The sequence below is a fragment of the Paramisgurnus dabryanus genome, chromosome 11 (genome assembly GCF_030506205.2).
Source record: "Paramisgurnus dabryanus chromosome 11, PD_genome_1.1, whole genome shotgun sequence".
NCBI classification, from domain to species: domain Eukaryota; kingdom Metazoa; phylum Chordata; class Actinopteri; order Cypriniformes; family Cobitidae; genus Paramisgurnus; species Paramisgurnus dabryanus.
Window position 1 is genome coordinate 35530793 of NC_133347.1, and position 17016 is coordinate 35547808.

At 39.1% G+C, this 17016-nt stretch overlaps 1 protein-coding gene across 3 annotated transcripts in view; it reads right to left on the reverse strand.

The window, feature by feature from the left end:
• LOC141279818 (serine/threonine-protein kinase WNK2) overlaps positions 1-17016 on the reverse strand; it is a 162161-nt gene that overhangs the window by 134330 nt on the left and 10815 nt on the right. For all 3 annotated transcript variants that reach the window (XM_073816288.1, XM_073816287.1, XM_065271351.2), the window contains exons 3-7: positions 9604-9655; positions 8580-9220; positions 4803-4860; positions 3776-3849; positions 3495-3683 (exon numbers count right to left, since the gene is read on the reverse strand). In XM_073816288.1, the coding sequence (XP_073672389.1) occupies positions 3495-3683; positions 3776-3849; positions 4803-4860; positions 8580-9220; positions 9604-9655 (1014 nt within the window). The remainder of the gene's footprint in view (positions 1-3494; positions 3684-3775; positions 3850-4802; positions 4861-8579; positions 9221-9603; positions 9656-17016) is intronic.

The following is a 17016-nucleotide window of genomic DNA, read 5'->3' on the forward strand; positions in this document are numbered from 1 at the left end:
GGCCCCAGCCAAGGACTGTGCCGCACACGCAACCCCCTTAAGCTGAGCCCTCTTAGCTCCGCCCCGTCTTTACGCTGCGTTTTAGCGCCTTCTTCAATCAATCCACGGTCTCACAGTGCGCGTGAACTTCAGAAGAGAACAAGGTGTGTGTATTTACTGCTATTTCCTATGATATCTGCATATGTGCACTTCCTTACTATAAATGCAGTTTACACAATGTGATGCTGGAGCAATACAATGCAGTTTTCTTTCCACTGTAAAGTCTTCGCTCTGTTCACCTCAGTTTAAAAATAAACAAGGTGATTTACGTTCCCTGTTTTATGTTATGATTCTAACGCGAAGTCAGCCCTTATAAGCTGTTTAAATAAATGTAGCCCGTATAAGCTAATTAACATAACCTAGAAATGCGATCGGTTACACGCTGTTTTGTTTTGTAACGCAATATGCTGAGGAAGGATTTTTATGCCGTCGTAAATCGAGTTGGTTGTGATAAAACTGAAATGCAACTAAGGCTAAGTTAAAATAGTCAAATTATGTATATTAAAGCTTCTCAACTTGCAACAGGGTTAAGAAATCAATGGAAATCTATGTCGTAATCTGCTATAGTTGTCATTCATTTTATTTTAGAGCCCCGTTGATTAAAAAACAGTCTGAAGAATCATTTAACGTATAGCTGTTTTCTTAAAGAGTAACTAACCCTAAACCAACTTTTTTTAGTTAATGATCTGTAAGAATGGGGTTTTATTAGTGCTGTTCATTGATTTTAGTAAGTTTTTTGACATTTGGATATAAAGTGTTTCAATAGAGGGTTTTCACGGCGCGTCATCAGAGCGGAAGACGCCATATTGGAGGCACTCCGCATTACAACAGAGCAGACACTGATGTATATGCCGAACGTCGTCAAGGAAAATGGTTAAGTATTGCCGTGTTTGAGATGGTACCAACAGTACATATTGAGAAAAACATTTGGATTATTATCGACTTCCAAAAGTTATTAAAAACCAGGGAAAAATGCAAGAAATTATCAGAGGAGCGGCGCTTGTGGTTGGTAAAGCTCAGGAAAAAGAGTAGTATTGTATTAGAAATATGATTGAAGTACATAAAGTATAAAACAATTATGCTTCTAATTGTTGTGCTTTATTTAAAGAGTATTTAATATGTACTTTAGTGTATGCACAAAATGTACTTAAACACAAATAAAATTTGCGCTGCAATGCCTTAATGCCAGTGTGCTTAATTGCTCATAACAAATTTTCTATTGTAATGATAATAATATTTTTAATAGTAAATGGTAAAAACAATTATTGCTTTTATTTTTTACTGTGCTTATTTTACAGTAAAAAACTTTGGTAGGACACTGGCTATTTTAAATTTGCTATATAAATAAAGCTGACATTGACATATGGGCTCTGCATGAAAACTAGGTAGTTCACTAACTTATATCGGGATATGCAACTGAAGGAAGAATCGCCGGGTCGTCACGGATCCTAGAAGAGGGAGCTCGTAGGGATCTGCACCGCCTATAAATTGTAATTTCTCGAAATATCGTGCCTTTTCTTGTGGTCCCAGTCCTTCCCTATATGCGTTTGCATCTTGGATGCGTTTTCTGTTGTTTAGACATGTCTACATTCACTTAAAGTATCCAAAGCGCATAATATTCCATTGTACTCCGTTCAGTTCTTTACACCGAGTGCCTCCACAATGGCCGCGCATCCGGGTTACCGCCCAGAACGTGACGTCGGTGAAAACCCTCTATACTGGTGTAAAAACGTGCTGCCCTCTTCAGGTTGAACGGTGGCTACTGCAGTTGAATTTTCCTATTGAATGTTGGGTCCAAAAAATGCCTTGTGATGTAAGCAGGTTCAAGCTCACCACGCCGCTTTGGTCAAGCATTGTTGACCCAGTCTTATTTCAGGCAGAATGTACATAGAAAAGATGCATTGTTGTTGTTCGCCATTTTTAAATGTTACAATGTCGTGTGTGTGTAACAGCTCAAGTATACAGTATGTCACTAAGACTGTCTCTGAAAATCAGACTAAAGCCTCAAATCTTATTGTGAGATAAAAAGCATCACAGTTTAATTTCAAGCATTAATTTCACTATGATTTCAATCGCTGACATGACATTACTCAGTCAACATTAAAGATATCAAGTTTATATTTTCACAAATGTTCTTAACATTATATAGGATGATTTTATGCAGAAAACAGTAAATCACAAAGAAATACTTCAGCTGGGTTTTCACAGGCATGGTCACATTTATCTTTAATCTTTAAGAATGTTGCATTTTCTCTGAATATTTGATTTAATGTACTGTATTTTTCAATTAAATTTGCATATTGCATATTTGCACAATAAATTATCTTAGCTGCAGACATTTTAGGTATCTATAAATACTGATAACTGTGGTCAAAACAATAGCAGAATAAATAGTTCTGTATTATTAAATTACAGACCAAGATTTTGAATAGCTACAGTAGGTTGGATTGTATGTTTGGTACGAAATGGGTATGGGGGGCCTGACCCCGTATTTTTTCATAGGCCCCAAAATTGTTAGCGGCGCCCCTGCAAAAGACGTACTGTCCCAGGAATGGGATGATGATAAAGTGATGACATATGTTTTCCATATGATACAAACCATACGTTTCTGAATATTAGACCATGTATGGAGTACATGTATGGAGTTCACATTTATGGGGGGGGGGTTGCCACCATATATATATACCACATGTGGTACAGTAAAACTTTAGTGGATCTTGCAAGATCTCCTCACGGCTTTATTTTGCTAACAATAAAGTCCATCTTTAAAATCAAAACCTAAGACTGAAGATTGTTTCATTTGAGGAAAAGGAAAACCACAACAACAGCTGCCTCTGTGGTTGCCTAGCAATAAAAAAGCCATGCTACACTGCTCTTTTTTAAAGTGACCAAAAAAGGCAGTGTGGCGTGTCTTGCGTTTACATTCATTTAAAACGCGCTTGGTGTGTTCGTCCCCTTTAGCAGTTGTTCTCTAAAATGCTGCATGCATAGTTTGTAAATTACATTTAGTACAGTTTCTTATCTTTAAAATATGTATTTTGCATTTTTAGTTTTGTGTTAAAATCATTTGGCAAGGACTTTTCTTTCAAGCCAGTGTACTCCTGTGCATTTTAACAAATGCAGTAGATCATTAGAATGCAAACAGCATATTTACACGGTGTGCACTACAGTATATATTACAGACTGCAAACGTAATATTGTGGTAGTTCACCAATTAATTACACGTTATTTAGTAGTCTGTTACTCACTATACATACATTAAAATACTGTATTATGTAATGCAAACACTTAAAACTAAAGTGTCTCTGCTTATATTTCCCTTTATCATGGTTCAATATAAGCGATTAGCATTTTTTACTTTGAATTCAAATAACTCTACATGATTACAGCGACATTAAAAGTACAACTACATCATGTCATACTGACTAAGTTGCAGATCTCCTTGAAATTCAAACCTGATACAAGTCAGGAGGTGCAGAGTATCGGTTGCTATGAGACTTTGTTGTGGACCTCTGTCCGTTCGCTTTCAGGGGGTCAGCTGGAGATTTGACATCCAACACATCATCTCCTTCATTATATAAACTGCTGAAACTCTTTTTGCTCAACTCTACATGGGAAGACACATCTAAATCCATGGGCACAATCTACAGAACACACAAACAAAAAGTAATATTAAACTGTATATATTTCCTTTAGAGAAGTATATCAAATTTGCAAATAAGCAGTGTGCTATTACCTGAAAGTGGCTCTTGGATGTGTGTGAACCAGAACTGCATGAAGTGTCTTTTCTGGCAAAAATTATTTTAAAGGCTGATGGACATTACAACAAAAAGAAATGTTTTACATTGTCATTTTGCAGGATACTTAAAAAGTTAAACAACATAAAATAGCATATTACAGAGCCAATATTATGCCCATTTGTACAAGATGTAATACTCAGGTTTGTATATAATGTGTCTTTAAAGTTTCAGCTCAAAATACCCCACACTTGTTATAGCATGTCCTTTTAACTCTTTCCCCGCCATTGACGAGATATCTCGTCAATTAAGAGAAAACGCTTCCCCGCCAATGACGAGAATATCTGTCTTTCCGCAATACCGCTATTATCCACCAGGTGGCGCCATTCCGCAACTTTTTAAACCCGGAAGTATTGCCCTATGGCAAGCGGCTGCATGTCCGTGTCTGTTTTAAAGATCGCTCTGAATGGGATCTCTATGAAAAGTCCGTCACAAAAATAGAATTATCTCTGCTTTTTGCTCAAAATTTTGTGTTTTTCCAGAAACCTACCCATATTCAAAAGCTGATTGCAAAAGAACCACTGAAGGTAAGATGAAAGTTTTTTTTTTGTTTGAAAGCAGAGGGTCTGTTCTTTCATTTGGTATATTGTATGTTTATATATTTAAAGAAGAACATTTTCTGGAAGGCATTAAACTTTGGTGAAAATCATGAAAAACGCTGGCGCTGGCTGGCAACTTTTTTAAAAAACGCTGGCGGTGAAAGAGTTAATGCAAATAAGCTGCTTTCAGTTAAAAATAGATTGGATTCCAGTGGAAACAGTCTGGGACAATAGTTTTTTAACAACGTGCAATGGATTTTGCGTTATATGTGCCGTTTAAATACTGCACAGTTCCCTGAAACAACCAAATTTTTTTGTGTGCATTGTCATATAAAAATAAAAAGAAACAGACTCTAAAAAAATACACTGATATTCCATAAAATATGTAATGTCTTCTTGCACACGGACAAACAAAAACTTTACTTACGGGCAACAGCAGAGTCACTCAAGGTGCCCAAACTATCAGACCTCTCTGGAATCTGAGGCTGAAAGAGTCGATCAAAAGAAAATCAGCAGTAAACATCACACACACACACACACACACACACACACACACACACACACACACACACACACACACACACACACACACACACACACACACACACACACACACACAATCTGGTTTCCATGTTTTGTGGGGACATTCCACAGACGTAATGCATTTTATTCTGTACAAACTGTATATTCTATTCCCCTTACCTACCTCATTCCCTAACCCCAACCATCACAGAAACCCTTCTCCTACTTCACATTTTCAATGAAGATTATTTTGTTTGATTTATAAGCTTGTTTCCTCATTGGGACATCAAAATGTCCCCACAAGGTCACAATAATACTGGTATTCCCATCTTTGTGGGGACAATTGGTGATAATTACCAGGCACACACACACACACACGCACGCACGCACGCAAGCACACACACGCACGCACGCACGCACACACACACACACACACACACACACGCACACATACAGTACTGTGCAAAAGTTTTAGGCTACCATGCCACCATTAGATTTGTTGTTTTTGCAATGGAATAGTGATCATGTATAATTATTTATTCATAATTGTCTCTTTATTAGAATACATCCGGAAAAACATATAAATGTGTATGTAGTATTAAACAAAGTATAAAAGTAGCTGAAGTGTGAAGCTGAAGTGTCAAGTATTTAGGGTAAACTGCCCTTTCACTTGAGCAATAACAGCCAGCTGCAGGATCTCTTAAACCTAAATAAAATTAAATCCTAATTTCTAATTCTAATCAAATGACGTCAGGACAATCAGTCTCCTCAAAAAAGCTCAAGATGAGTTTAGTGTCAAGAGAGGTCACTCTAAATACAGACTGATGCCTGAAAAAGACATTTAGGTCTGATAATTGTTTTGGTTTTAATTGTGTACATATTTTCTGTTTTTCTGTTTGTATCTTAATAAAAAGAGTGTAAAATAAATATGGATTTATTTGAACAACAAAGCTGATGGTGGTGGCCTAGACTTTTGCACAGTACTGTACATCGGTGGCGACCGGTGGCTCCTCGGAAATGCAAAATATGTGTTCGAGGCGTTTTGTGTGTGGCTCGTCATGTCAAAATGTGTGTTCGGTGCGTCCTGTAAACCTATGTGCATTGCGTGTCATGCAAAAATACGAGCCTGCTGTATACAGGTCAAAAGGTTTATGATAAAAGAGACGATCGCGTTTACAAAATGTTTGCAAGACACTAAACTCTGATTTCATATGAGATTAAGCAAGTACCTAGCAAATGTGAACATGTCTTTAATCATAAACCCATATAAAGCATCTGCAGCAGGCACGTATTTTGACATTAAATGTAATATACATAGGTTCACATGACACACCAAATAGATATTTTGGCATGACGAGCCACACACATGACGATGTTCTGACAAATTTTATGATTTCTTGGCCATTTTTCAGAGGATGTAAATGATAACAAAAACTTTTCTTTCACTCATGGTTAATGTTTGGCTGAAGCCATGTATTATCAATCAACTGTGTTTACTCTTTTTAAATCATAATGGCAACAGGAACTACCCAAATGATCCTGATCAAAAGTTTACATACCATGGTAATTTTGGCTTGATACCATGCACACAAGTTGACACAAATGGGTTTGAATGGCTATTAAAAGTAACCATCCTCACTGGTGATCTGTTTGCTTGTAATTAGTGTTTTCATGTATAAAAGGTCAACAAGTTTCTGGATTCTGAGTCATGGGGAAAGCCAAAGAATTGTCAAAGGATCTGTGGGAAAAGGTAGTTGAACTGTATAAAACAGAAATAGGATATAAAAAGATATCCAAGGAAATGGGATGGCCAATCAGCAGTGTTCGAACTGTAATTAAGAAGTGGAAAATGAGGGGTTCTGTTGAAACCAAACCATGGTCAGGTAGACCAACTAAAATTTCAGCCCCAATTGCCAGAAAATTTGTTCGAGATGCCAAGAAAACCCCACAAATAACTTCAGGTGAAATACAGTACAGGACTCTCTGAAAACATCAGGTGTGACTGTTTCAAGATGCACAATAAGGAGGCACTTGAAGAATATGGTCGAGTCGCCAGAAGAAAGCAATTACTATGCAAATGCCACAAAGTATCCCGCTTATAGCACAACTACAAATGCTAGATTTGGAGGGCAGTCAACAAGGCCTATGATAAAAGGTACACCATGAGGTGGATGTTATGGGGATGTGTAAGCAACAAAGGCACATAAACTTTGGTCAAAATTAATGGCAAGATAAATGCAACATATTATCAAAAAATGCTGGAGGATAATTTGCACTCATCAGCCCGTAAGCTGTGCAGGGGACGTACTTGGACATTCCAACATGACAGTGATTCAAAACACAAGGCCAAGTCGACCTGTCATTGACTACAGCAGAATAAAGTGAAGGTTCTGGAGTCTCCTGAGCTCTATCATTGATCCACTACGGAGAGATCTCAAACATGCAGTTTATGCAAGACAGTCAAAGATTTTACAGGAACTGGAGGCTTTTTTCCAAAAAGAACGGGCAGCTTTACCATCTGAGAAGATAAAAAGCATCATCCAAGACTACCACAAAAGACAAGCTATTATTAATTTTAAAGGGGGCAATACACAGTATTAAAGGTCATGATCTTTCTAAATCCTAGTTAGTGTTTAATGTTGCTATAATAGCATAAATAATACCTGTAAAATAATTAAGCTCAAAGTTCACTGCCAGGCGTTATATTTTCTTTAACATAATTCGCATTTCAAAGCCTACAGCAAACGGCCGGTTTGGACTACAGCCCTCTACAGTACTTCCTGCTTTAATACGCCTTATTCAGCCTGCCGCCATGTTGATTCCAAAACGAGGCTGTGAGGGATAAAAGTCCAGAGTGTGCGCTTTAAACCTATTGTTTTGGTCATTTAGCCATGAAAACACAGAAAATGCATAATTTGACAAATTTCCACAGGACAAAGAACCTTAGAAATCATGGATTGTTAAAATAAGAAGTGACATATCCCGGTACAGAACAATACATTTAAAGCGCACGCTCTGGACGTCTATCCCTCACAGCCTCGTTTTGGAATCAACATGGCGGCAGGCTGAATAAGGCGTATGACTTCAGTAGAACAGTTTTTTGACCAACACCCCGCCCACAGGAATACGTCAGTCGCCAGCTAAGCTAATGGCAAGCTATGCTGCTATCAAATCACAACACACTAAACAAGCTACACAATCAGAACTCCTTACGTATTTCTGAAGGGGGGACTTCACAGAACAAGGAAGACATCAGCCTGTTTTGAGGACAGTGAAAACAGCGCTATACAGATAAGTCAATTGTGTAAAAAATACTGTGTTTTTTACACATGAGACATGAACACATGTTTTATTGCACACTGTAAACACAATCAAATCTGCAAAAACACAGAAAGAATGGGACCTTTAAGAACTGGGGATCGTTAACTTTTGATCAGGGACATTTGGGTAGTTCCTGTTGTCATTATGATTTAAACACAATTGATTAATAATAAAAGGCTTCAGCCAAACACTATCCATGAGTAAAAGAAAAAGATTGTGTTATCATTCATATACTATGAAAAATAAAAAATTCTGCCAGGGTATGTAAACTTACAAAACTGTATTTTTTCCATACAAAGTCAATCCTTGAAATTTGAATCAAATCTGAATAATAAAGAAAGGGAATGTAGCTAAATTTTACCAGTTTTTCTGCTCTTCTTAAAGTGTCACTGCCCTGGCTGTCTGACAGTGGAGGTGAGCCAGGTGGGTCAGACGCAGAGCTTGTGATTTGAGAAGGGTGATATTCCTGATACAAAAGGTTACGGAGTTTCTCATCAAGAGTCTTTATAGTTCGATCTGCGAACTCCAGTCGTGGTGGGCCTTCCCCATCTGATTCACCCGGCCCACCCACTGACAGAACCTGAGATGCAGCACTTCCTGGCGTGGACGACATGGCTTGTTGGGACTGATGGGTGGGACTTTGAGGCTGTGATTGGCCACTAATAACAGACGATTGTGGAGTGGGTGTGGCAAATGGCTGCTGCATTACCACTGGTTGTGTCTGGCTCAAGGGTAGCTCTGTGCTGGGGCTGGTGTTATGAGTTACTGGCTGTTGTGGAGTCTCATCTGCTTTCTGAGCAGTAACATCCAGGGATAATGGTGGCGAAATGGGGCAGCAAGGGATGTCAGAAACCATAGAAACACCCACTGTACATGCAGCCTGAGGGCCTGTAACTGACGGAGCACGCCCAGGAGGAGGGCCCTTGGCTGTCTCTTCCTGGTCAGGTGTGGGTATCTCAGCCACAGGACAAATGATGAACCAGCGTTTTCCTGTGTGAAGCACTGTAAATGACAGATAATATTACAGTTATAATAACAAATATTATACTGTAACATAGTAAGACATGTCATCTAGGGCATAATCTTAATTAAAAAGTGAGCACACAAGTGACAGGTGATTTGAAGCAGGATGCATGTTAAAAAAACAGTGCTTCTCATAGGAGACTAGACTTTGATATTAGCATGTTACTAAGCTAATGATGCTGTAATAAGCATAAAAATTGTAAAATCATCCATTTTTATTTATATTCTATTATATATTTTAGTATTGAAATGGCCATATTCTTTAGATTTGCTGCAGTGCATTCTGGGATTTTCCTCTTCATGTAAGACATTGGATTTGAGCCTAGACAAGATATTTTATGAACACAGCAACAGAGTCTTACCATTCTGTTTATAGACCAACAGGTTAGACAGTTTTTCCTCAGACTTCACTCTCTGCAGAGTGAATACAGAACAGAGCAGAAGTGATTATATGATATTATCCTGGATCTCAGAGGCAGTCACATTTAAACAACTCAGATGGCTGCTTATTTCAGTTGAATAATTATGTTTTTAAGAGCGATCTGTTGCATTGTTGTAGAAAAAGCCATATCATTAGCAAAACAAGGATTTTGACCAGAGAAAAACGTAATGAAAAATGCATAAAACATTTGTATGATGTGCTATAGACGGTTTCAGCAGTAACAACATAAACAAACATTACCAGTAAACTCACTGGTAAACTAACAACAGAGTCCTTTTACAGTAGTTTATTTCTGATAACAAGCTAAATAAACAAGGTATTTTCAACAAGGTATTTGTTCCAGAGTTCAGTTTAGACGTCTGACCATAAAACAAACGGAGACTGGAAGTTAAGTTCCGTCCAGATACGGAACCGCAACAACACACATGCATCCGATGAAGTCGTCTATAGAGCTGCATGCACGGCGTATTTCTGTAGGCCAACACAGAAGTTCAAAAGGGTTTCCTCTGCAAAAAATCAATGGGATTTTACAATAGGCTTTTGGATTATCTTAAAAATAAAGCTATGTGATAAACAAAAGCTTATGATATTTAGACGTATTTTTTTTTTTTGGTGCGTATTCCAGAAGTCATTTTTTTCAACCACATATACGTTCATCAAGGTTTATTATTTCAGGTTCTATTTCAGAAAGGCAACCTCTACAGTTGAAACTACAATGATTGTATATATTTTCAACTGAAATGTGAGAACCTCAGTGACATATGCGGTCAACCAATGTCTTGTGTTAACCCAAAATCTTATTTAAAGGAATATTCAATTTTCATAAAAAATAATTCTGATAATCTTGGACATAAATGAGGATCGATTATGAGATGTTAGAATGCGTAAAGAGCTGCTTCACCTGAAGCCTGGTGAGGAAATAAATGTTTTGCATCAAACAAATGCAAATATTACATCTATTTTTTTATGCTACCCATGGATTTGTTGTATATGACTTTATACCTTCAGATATGAGACAAACAGACCCAGTTCCTGTTGCTGTAGAGGTCATCACACCACTGATCTACTGGCTGTCCTTCAACGTGATGCCCAGCCGATGCGTGACCAACGACCACTGGCTGAACCAGTTTAATCCGCTTACCCGCTTCCTATCCCTACAGTGTTTATATATATAAATATATATTAATTTCTCCCAGGGGTTTTTTTCCTTCTAGGAGTTTTTCCCACCATGTTGTTTTTTTTCGTCCCTGGGAGAGTCAGCCAACTTTGGCTTAACTTGGCACTTTACTGTATACGTTACATTATTACTATGCTCGCTTGTACGGTTTATCATTAGCCGCAATATTCTACTTCTTATATTATCTATTGATTTTCTGTGTTCTCCCCTACATCTACTCATGTAAAGCTGCTTTGCAACAATTAACAATTGTGAAAAGCGCTATATAAATAAAATTGAATTGAATATGATGGGAGATGGGAACCTTTTTAAACAATGCTTTTTTTTTTTTTTTTTTTAATCTGTTTATTGACCTTTTACAAAAATATACAGGAGAATCATGAACAAGATTTTTTTTTAACCCTGACCCACCCCCCAAAAGAGCAAAAACAGGAAAGAGAAAAAAAAGAAAGAAAGAAAGAAAAAAAATAGAAAACTATATTAAAGTAAATTCAAACAAACTGGATAAAAAAAGACAAAAATGAAAAGAAAATAAATAATAGTAAAAAATTAAATAAACAAATAAAACACCCAATACATATTGAAAAGCAATAGGTGTCAAGACAAATGTCCAGAGTATACACTGTATGTTGGAGCATAAAAGTTTTTAAGAAAAAACAACAAAACCTTACAGCTTTAAAGTGTATATATACATATGCATACATAAGTATCTACATCCACATCTATCCAGAATCAGGCCACGTACATATTTTGCCAACCTAGGTATTAAGTTACTCTAAGAAGTATTGATATTTTCAGAAAGAAAAGCAATGAAGGGATCCCAGACCTCAGAAAATATACTAGTGTTGCCCTTTAACGTATACCTAATCTTTTCCAAATGTATGAAGCTCATGACATCTTTCACCCAGTCGTCGAAAGAGAGAGGGAGTTTTTGTTTCCACAGCAGGAGAATGCGGCGTCTAGCTATTAATGTTAGGAAGGCAAAGGCCTTTGCAGTATTTCTGGGTAAACCAGTAACTTTTGAAGGAAGTCCAAAAAGTGCAATCAAAGGGCAAGGCTCAATCTGTTTCTTTGTCACTAAAGAAAGACAATTAAAGATTGAAAGCCAAAAAGGAGTTATGGATGGACATAACCAAAACATATGCATTAAATCTGCAGGGGCCTGAAGGCAACGATCACAGAGAGGGTCAATACTAGGCTTGATTTTTGCCAACCTCACTTTTGTCCAGTAAATTCGATGAATAAATTTTAATTGGATAAGGCTATGACGTGCACAAATAGAGGAAGTATGAACACGGGATAGGATCTGGTTCCAGGTCTCGTCATCAAATGTAAGAGAGAGATCTGACTCCCATTGTTGTTTAATAAAAGTTTGAGTGGAAAAGGAGTGGAAATTGAGGAAATTAGTCTGTATAATGTAGATAACACACACTTTTTATCCAAGGTTACTTCAAGAATATGATCAAGTGAAGATTTTGGCGGAAGATTGGGAAGGCAGGGAATGAATTTTTAACGAAATTTCGGAGCTGCAAATATCTAAAAAATTGTGTACTAGAGAGGGAAAAATTTTTTTGCAATTGAGAAAAGCAGGAAAAAACATTATCAATGTAGATATCATTGATCGTTGAAATACCTGCTCTCTGCCAGATGTTAAATGCCTTGTCATTAAGTGAAGGGGGAAATAAAGGGTTGCGATTAATAGGTGAAACCACTGGTAATCGCTGAAGGCCAAAATGGGTCCGGAATTGGGACCAGATTCGTAACGATTGCCGGACTATAAAATTACCATAGGGACAACGCGAGGTGGCAGTAAGAGGGCCACACAATAGTGCAGCAGGCGAGGCAGGGGAACAGGAACCCTCTTCAATACTGAATCCCGTCTTGGGACCCAGTCACTGAGCCCAAAATGACTTTGAAACCAGAATAAAGTCGAATGTATATTTGCTGCCCATTAGTAAAATAAGAAATTAGGAAGGGCGAGCCCGCCCTCAAGCTTTGGTTTCTGAAGTATTTCTCTACGAATTCTGGCTGGTCCTTTATTCCAAATAAAAGATGAAATGTGCTGGTTTAAAATCTTAAAGAAAGATTTGGGTATTAAAATTGGGACACATTGAAATAAGTATACAAATCTAGGTAAAACGTTCATCTTCACAGAATTCACACGTCCAAATTTCTGTAATGCATAAAAGAGGTAATCCCATTCCACCCGATCAAAGGCCTTCTCTGCGTCAAGCAGAAGAAGAGCCTCTGATGGGTGAGAATTAGAGGAGTAAATTATATTAAATGCCCTTCTAATATTATGACACAGTAATCTGTTTTTAATAAAACCAGTTTGGTCGCTGTGTATAATTGTTGGTAAAACAGATTCAAGACGCTTCGCAAGAATTTTAGCCAGTATCTTTACATCTACATTCAAAAGACTGATTGGCCTATACGAACCACATTCGTATGGGTCTTTGTCTTTTTTAAAAATCAAAGAAATAGAAGACTGACGAAGAGTTGGAGGCAGGCTGCCATTATTAAGGGAGTCCAATAACATGTTAAGGAGCGGCGTTTTAAGTATTTGAGAAAACCTCTTAAAAAATTCAGCAGGGAACCCATCTGGCCCTGGGGTCTTGCCATTCTGCATACTCTCAATTGCTTGAACTATTTCCTCTGTGGAAAAAGGTAATTCTAGCTCTTCTCTCATTGCGTCCGTTATCGTAGGTATGGGCAGTGGTTCAAAAAAGCGATCCATAAGGGACCTTTCCGAAGGGGGTTCTGATTTATATAGCAAAGAGTAATAGTCTTCAAAATGTTTAGTAATACTGACAGTGTCAGTGATCAAATCGCCATTGGATGAACGAATCTTAGAAATTAAATTCTGAGCTGACTTTTCCTTTAACTGAAGTGCAAGAAGTTTACTTGGCTTGTCACCATGCTCAAAAAGTGCTTGTTTAGCCTTCAGCAATAATTTTTCAGCCTAATGAGTTGATAACATGTTAAACTCCGATTGAAGCTTGAGTCTTTTTTTGTAAATTCCGGGATCTGGACAAGTTGCATAGGCTGAGTCAAGGCGAATTATTTCAATAGATAATTTTTCTAGCTCCTTCCTTCTTTGTCTGTTTACACAAGCTGAATATGAAATTACTTGACCCCGAGCGTATGCTTTAAATGCTTCCCAAATTATAGAAGGTGAGGTCTCAGGGATGGTATTTATCTCCAAAAACCTATCTAGTTGATTTTTTAATGAATCACAAAATGCTTTATCAGAGAGCAGTAAAGAATTAAATTTCCAACTTGGAGAGCCCAACATCTTATCTTGAAACTGGAGAGAAAGTGAGAGTGGAGCGTGATCAGATATAACAATACTGGCATATGAGCAATCCTTCACTTTAGACAACAATTTTTTGTCTAAGAAAAAATAATCAATACGGGAGTAATTGTGGTGGACATGGGAGAAAAATTAGTACTGTCGTGCTGTGGGATATAAAAAACGCCACACATCGGCCTGGCCGCATGTAGTTAAAAGTGATTGAAGTATAGTTGCAGTTTTAGAAGGTTGAGCAGGTTTAGTAGATGAACGGTCTAGAGAAGGGTTCAGAGCGCAATTAAAGTCACCTCCCATAATGAGATAGTGTGAATTTAGGTCAGGGAGTAAAGATTTTCATCATCATAATTTGGTACGTATATATTAGCCAGAGTCACGGTTAAACCATAAAGAAGGCCTGAAACAATAACATATCTACCACCGGAATCAACTAAGGTTTGTGAAGGAGAGAATGGTATACATTTGTTTATAACAACTGCTACCCCTCTAGATTTACTGAGAAATTTAGAGTGAAATACTTGTCCAATCCATTTCTTACAAAGTCTAGCATGATCTGGATTTTTTAAATGGGTCTCCTGCAAAAAAACAATATGAGTATTTAAATGTTTTAAATGTGACAGGACCTTATTGAGTTTGATTACATTGTTTAACCCTTTGACATTCCAGCTGGTAAAATTTACACATGAAGACTGAGCTTTGCCTAAACTAGTGGTCATTGGTTATAACAACAACAAGTATACATAATGAAGCATGGGTTTGTTTTCCTTCTGTATTGATATGTCTGATATAGTGAGATAGAATGCAGGAAGAGAAAGAAAGAAAAAAAAAACAACAACCCTGTACATAAGTACAAACGTTACCCATAACACAGCACAACAAAACTTCTCTCCACTGAACTTATGGAGAGAGCTCCGTAACAGCTAGTAAATATAAAAATGGGAACAAATGAGTCACAGACCATATATTAAAATAACTATAATGACAACATTGCATGATCTGTGCGTAATTATATTGCAAAAAGTCCACAGAAACTGATACAACGCTGTAGACCTACTTCAATGTCAAGCCGAGCAGGAGAAAGAACTGGCTCATATAGGCAACTGCCCCGAGCGGAACACCACTGTCCAAAAGTGTTCAGTTATTTACCTGTGATCCCAGTAGCTACTTCGCTTTACTATTTGGGTTTAACCGCGGTGGCAATGAACGTAGACACAGCATCGGGGCTGTCAAAGCTGTGCGATTCGCCGTTGAGTGAGAGGAGAAGTCTGCAGGGATATAACATCCTGAATTTGACACCTGCTCCATGCAATTCCGCCTTGACTGATTTAAACTGATCTCGTCGTTTTTTGAGTTCCGCGGAGAAATCAGGAAAGTTCAAAATCTTGGAATCTTTGTAGCGTAATTCTCCATGCTCGCGTGTCAGCCGTAAAATGTTTTCCTTGGTTTGGAAACGTAGGAAGCGTACAATCATGGGTCTCGGTGGAGCGCCGGATCGTGGTTTAGGTGCGAGGGACCGATGTGTCACGGTCTTGTCAGACATCTGTGCTAGATGTAGGTCTGAGTGCATCTGGCAGGACCGTGACAGTATTATGTTCTGTGTGGGGACATGTGGAATCACATTGTGTGTGTGGCTTCCACATGTTCCCGGTGTCTTGTTGCTGTCATGGTCTTGCCTGACCTTGGTTATTATCCAGGTCGGATGTTAGAGGGCAAGGCTATGGCAGCGTTGTGTTTACGTGGGAATACGTGTGTTTTCACATCATGTATGTGTGACACGTGTTCCCAGTGTCTTGTCACTTTCACCCTACTCCCTTATGTACTCGTGTCTTACGTGATTAATTATGTTCACCTGTTCCCCATTGATGTGCTGTCTTTATAATGCCCTCGCGTTCTCTGTGTTGTGCGCGTGCGTTGTTGTATGTTCAGAGTTCCATGTCTTCCGTGTGCTCTGTTTCCAATTCCTGTTTTGTTCCCGTGTTTTGGTTTTCCTCTGTTTTACCCCCTCGTGGGTTTTTCTGTTATAATAAATTCATAGTTATATTTTTGTATCCTTGCGTTTGGGTTCTTCCTTTAGTTCTCCTTATCCGGTGTGTAACCGATCGTGACATAACGCACGCGCCTAACTGAACCCAGCGAGGATGTTTGCCGGTAGCCGCCTGGTAATACGGGGAAGGGGTTCACGTCCCGCATACGAGTCGGGTTACGAGTTTTATGACCCACTCGTATGCGGACCCGAAGTGAATGCCAGGCGGCGACCAACCGGACCAGTCGGATCTCGTCTGACTCCATCCAGCCCGAGGGGCATTAGGACCGGGGCTATTAGACTGGGGAGGTCGCCTCCCGTTTCTCCGGCACCAGAGACCACGCCCGCACGAGAGATCGGTCCAGTACTCCCAGCCTCCAGACGGAGGAGGAGGAGGACAAAGGGGGCGTCGGAGCAGCAGTTGCAACCGGCGCAGCCGGAGACACGTCACCCGCCGGTGCAGCCGGAGACACGTCACCCGCCGGTGCAGCCGGAGACACGTCACCCGCCGGTGCAGCCGGAGACACGTCACCCGCCGGTGCAGCCGGAGACACGTCACCCGCCGGTGCAGCCGGAGACACGTCACCCGCCGGTGCAGCCGGAGACACGTCACCCGCCGGCGCAGCCGTCTGCGCAGCCAACCGCGCAACCCGGGACATGTCACTCCCCCACTTGTCAGCAGAATTTGAGGACTCATTTTTCACATTCTGGACATTTTTTTCCCCCTGTTATTGCCCCACCACCCCTTCATGATGTTTTGTTCTTGTTACACCACCCCAACCCATTTGTCACATATGTTTGTCTCCCATTGTTGTTTATTGTT